Source organism: Pholis gunnellus (genome assembly GCF_910591455.1).
Source record: "Pholis gunnellus genome assembly, chromosome: 2".
NCBI classification, from domain to species: domain Eukaryota; kingdom Metazoa; phylum Chordata; class Actinopteri; order Perciformes; family Pholidae; genus Pholis; species Pholis gunnellus.
The window spans coordinates 4,776,030-4,780,464 of NC_136536.1; the positions used below are offsets into that span (position 1 = coordinate 4,776,030).

Consider the following 4,435-nt stretch of genomic DNA (forward strand, 5'->3'; position numbering starts at 1 on the left):
GTCAAGAGAGCCTGTGGGGAAACAGGAAGTCAGGCATCGGCGCGGACAGACAACGGACATCTGACCGCAAACAAGAGCCTCGGTGGCCTGGACAAGACCAGAGCCACAAGTCCTCAGAGCGGTCTGAGGTCCTCACTCAACCACATCGCCCCTCTTTGTTTAGTTTTATGAAAGTGTGATGTCAACTTTCAGTAAAAAAAAGAAAAACTCTTCACACAAACAAAGCGTTTTCAAGTAAAAATATACAATATATTTGTTGTATAAACTTGTACAGAATGTCTTGGACATTTAGCTTTACATACACTATACATAAGGGTCAAAACAGGGTCACTTTCGCATCCTTCATGATTTTTAAGAAAATGTCCCCCCCAATGGCAACCACATGTTATGTACATCTTTACAAACATACCAAAAACGAAACAGCCCTTGGATGCACTTTAAGAGGCCGTGACGAGATACAGATGACTTGTATAAAAAAAAAAAAAAAAAGAAATCCCTGAAAATGTCTCTCTTTGAGGTAAGAACACATTTCTTTTCCTTTCATTCCCTCTCACACATCAAACTCACTCGTTTGTTCTGAGACCAGACTGGCAACAGAGGACAGCTAATTACATATCGTGTCATGGGACGGGAGTAGCTGCAGACTGAAGGAGTAAAAAATAAACCGAACATCCATTCCTTTAGACACCGATTACTCGCACGTTTGTTCCTCTCGGTCGTGGCAAAAGCCAGTGTTGTCCACCTCGACCTGGTAGTAACTGACATATAGCTCAATTCCATGTTATGGTTATTGGTCAAGGCCTCGACAACAACAGGAAATATGACCCGACGGTTACAAAACAAGGTTCCTGGTAGAACATAATCACATGCAAATAACGCAGTTGTAAGAAATAGAATGTACAGGGGGGGGGGGGGCGTTTATGGAAAATAACATGTTTTAACTGGATCTTACAAACGCATTTAACGTCCGTGGTGTTTACCAGACATCAGTATTGAAAACACAAGAAAAGATACTTTCCGCGGTAACTCCATTCTGCCGCAGGTGAGCTGCGACCGGTCATCAGAAGGAAAACTGGACAATAATTCAAGGCCGGATTCGCTGTGGTAGCTTATTTCTCTCAGCTAAGAGTACCATCCAAACACCTTCCAGCTTTGGTCCCCAGAAAAACATTCGGATTGGCCAAAGACACCTTTTAGACCATCAAGGCAACAATCGAAATCATTAACATCCACTTTACAGCTGGTGAATAACAAGTAACAGTCAAACAACAATCCTAGTTTTAATAGAAACGTTTTTGCTATTACGGTCGCACGTGACCACTGATTAATGCCATGCATGGTGGATGGCCAAAGTCATCCCTGTGTTAGAAATTAAGGCAGGCTGGATCGAATGGATCGGGTTCTCTGTTCCTTTAACAGATCAATGTCGTTCCTTTTTTTGGTTCACAAATACTGTGAGTGACTTACTGCTTGTTGTGGCAACTATTTAGGCATCTGACAAGCTCAGAAAAACCTCAGAGACACCACAGGAAATGACAAAAAAAGAAAGAAGAGGAAAAAAAAAAAGGCCATTCAATTGACACTCATGTTGACTCTAGCGTGTCCAGCTGGAAGACGTTGTGATTGGTCGGTGTGGTGAAGAAGAGCTGCTCCTCGCTGGTGGAGCGGTTGTCGCAGGGACTGTGCAGCCCCAGTGTCCTCTCAAAGTCCAGGAGCTGACCCATGAAGTTGAAGTTGGGGGAAATGTTGGACTTCTTCCTCTTGACGAAGTCGTAGGCGTCGTTGAGCGACAGGTTGCGTCTCTGCATCAGGTACGCCACGGTGACCGTGACCGAGCGGCTGATGCCGGCCAGGCAGTGGACCAGGATGCCGCACTGCTTGGACCGAGCTTCATCTGTAAAACGGAGGGGAAATCTACCGTCAGACGAAAGTTAACAACATTTCTGTTGCTATCAATGTGATTCTGACTCTTGACATCAAGCTATGGCACAATAATGGTGCACCGGTAATTACACACATTAGCAAGCAACACCACTTGTGAAACACACAACCTCAGGGGGGGAAGACAACATTTCCTTCCTCATTCTACCTCTAAGTCTTTTGGAAACTAGTTCACAAAAACAACCACCAAACAAACAAGTCAGCCACACGTTGTGGTTTCAGGGAGCACCCGGGGCAAGCGACGGCGTGTCGAAAGTGAAATTGTAAACGTCATGTTGTGGCGCCACCAAAATACATAGTTCAGTTTCAAGATTAATGCCCCACAGATCCTTTGTTATTAAACATAATTAGGAAGCAATGACCTCATTGGTACAAAACAACAACAACACGTAAACGCATACATGTCGGGCACATGTGTCTGCAGTTATTGACCTACTCACCTATAAAGGATATGGCCTCTGGGAAGAACTGGGACAGGTTCTGACTCCAGTGGTCCGAAATGGGGATCTGTTTGTACCTGAAGTGGCCGTCGTGCTCGAACATGTTGGGCAGATTGGGCGTGACGTTCAGGATGTACTTGATGTTGTACTGGCCCAGCACGTCTAGGTTGGTGGAGTCTTTGGCGCAGCCCAGGTAGAGGTAGGGGAGGATCTGGACGGGGAAGGCCGGCTGGTTGCTGGGGATGGGGCTCTCCTCGGACTCGGTGGCGCTGCCCGGCTCCCGATCGGACTCCCCGTCGGAGCAATCGGAGCTGATCCGGAGGTTTCCCAAACCCAGGACTGACAGCGGAGGAGAGGAGCTGGGACAGGAGCTGTCCAGGAGGGTCTCACAGTGCTCTGGGTACTCTGTGTGAAACTTCACAAATCCACCTGGACAAAAGCCAAAACACAAAGTTAACAAAGTCACACAACAATGGAGTTTAATCATTTTTTAATAAACGCAATACCTTCTATTATTCATTTTAATAATAATTACAATGGCAAAAAAAAAAAAAAATGCATTATTGAAGCAGAGCTGTCAAGAGCCCCCCCCAACCCCAAAAAAAAATAAACCATTCATGAAATGCATGCCTGTTCCTGCTAGAGCAAAACATGGCGCAGCCATTTTGGAATTTTAATTGAGAATCTCAGTGACACAAACTTTAGGAACAGCCTTCAAACCGCAAAAACCCACGGCACGCGGGGCGAACGTTGGCGCTGAAGTGACGTCAACGTTTGAAACGTTAGACCAACGACAATAATCGAGATTAAAAAAAATAAAAAAAACTGTTACTGTCTCGTTCTTAAGATTCAAAAGTCGGTATTTGAAAAGTTTAAAACCTCTTCCCGTTAAATAAAAAAAAAAGAAATGAAATAAATGTGTTTTTAATTAAGACGGAGAAACTGTTTACCTTCCAGGTAACACGCCGTGCAGCCGTCTTCCCACAGTTTCTGGAGAAGTAGACCCAAAACGGACGCTGGAGCGCCGCTGTCCTGCCAGTCCACGGTGCACTCGTCGTACAGCAGCACCGTGTCCGTCTTGCACCGTCTTATGAACTTCTCCTTATCCTCGTGGTTGGGGATGATGGTCCGGATCGGTATGTTGCCCTTCTTGAACCTCCGGAGCATCAGCCCCGGTATGGCCAGGTTTATGGCGGTCTCTATGTGGGACGACTCGTAGAGCTCGTGCGAGCGGCAGTCCAGCAGCAGCAGAGAAGTGGCCCCGGACTCCAACTCGAGTTGCAGCCATTCCACGCTTCTACTCGGCGTCACATTAGACATATCGGACTCAATATCATACTAACACGCAGAGCACGAACACTTACTACATGGTCCACCCAAACTACATTTCACCCGAGATAAAGACATAAAAGAAGCGTCAAACGTCGCTCCGCCGGTGCATGGCGCTTCTGCTTGAGCGAAGAGATTTCCCCTTTTTTTTTTTTTTTTCCTCTTCTCTATTTCCATCAGTCAGTGAGCCCGAGCTGCTCCCGGGCTAACGGAGACCTCATATCACACTTTAATTTACGAGACACGAGTTTAGATGTGAATGTGTTATAGCCAGTGATCGCCTTCATCAACTTCCACTACTCCGCATCGTACCAGGGTCCTCCATGCACATTCTCGTCTCACCATTCCGATGCATGGGAGGGTTTTTCTTTTCTTTTTTTTTTTTCTTTTTTTTTTAACTTGACAGTAGAGCTACTCGAGAGGGAGGAGTTTATTCCTTATGATTTAAAGTCATAGCAGAACTATCACAAACAAAAGTTTGGTCTCAATGGAATCACTCTGCCATGTCATTAATCATATTTATTAAACTAGTGTTTGTGATGTCATAGCAAGTTCAAACTGACTTTTAAGGAGGTTGAATGTCATCACTGACAATCATTAAATATCAGTCTTTTAATTGGGCTGAATTGGTTCTGTTCAGTGTAACCACATGCCCTTATGAAACTTTTCTTTTATGTATAGTTATTCATTTTAGCATTATAAATAACCCTAACGAGGTGTGTCAA

At 45.0% G+C, this 4,435-nt stretch overlaps 1 protein-coding gene across 1 annotated transcript; it reads right to left on the bottom strand.

Annotated features, from left to right (window-relative positions):
* Positions 1-230: 230 nt before the first annotated feature.
* LOC306706757 (dual specificity protein phosphatase 7-like) lies at positions 231-4,053 on the bottom strand. The gene is made up of 3 exons (XM_079173946.1): positions 3,332-4,053; positions 2,382-2,810; positions 231-1,894 (listed from the first exon to the last, which is right to left on the bottom strand). Exons 1-3 carry the CDS (start codon positions 3,699-3,701, stop codon positions 1,584-1,586), a joined length of 1,110 nt encoding a protein of 369 aa, XP_079030072.1. The 5' UTR covers positions 3,702-4,053; the 3' UTR covers positions 231-1,583.
* Between the last annotated feature and the right edge of the window lie 382 nt (positions 4,054-4,435).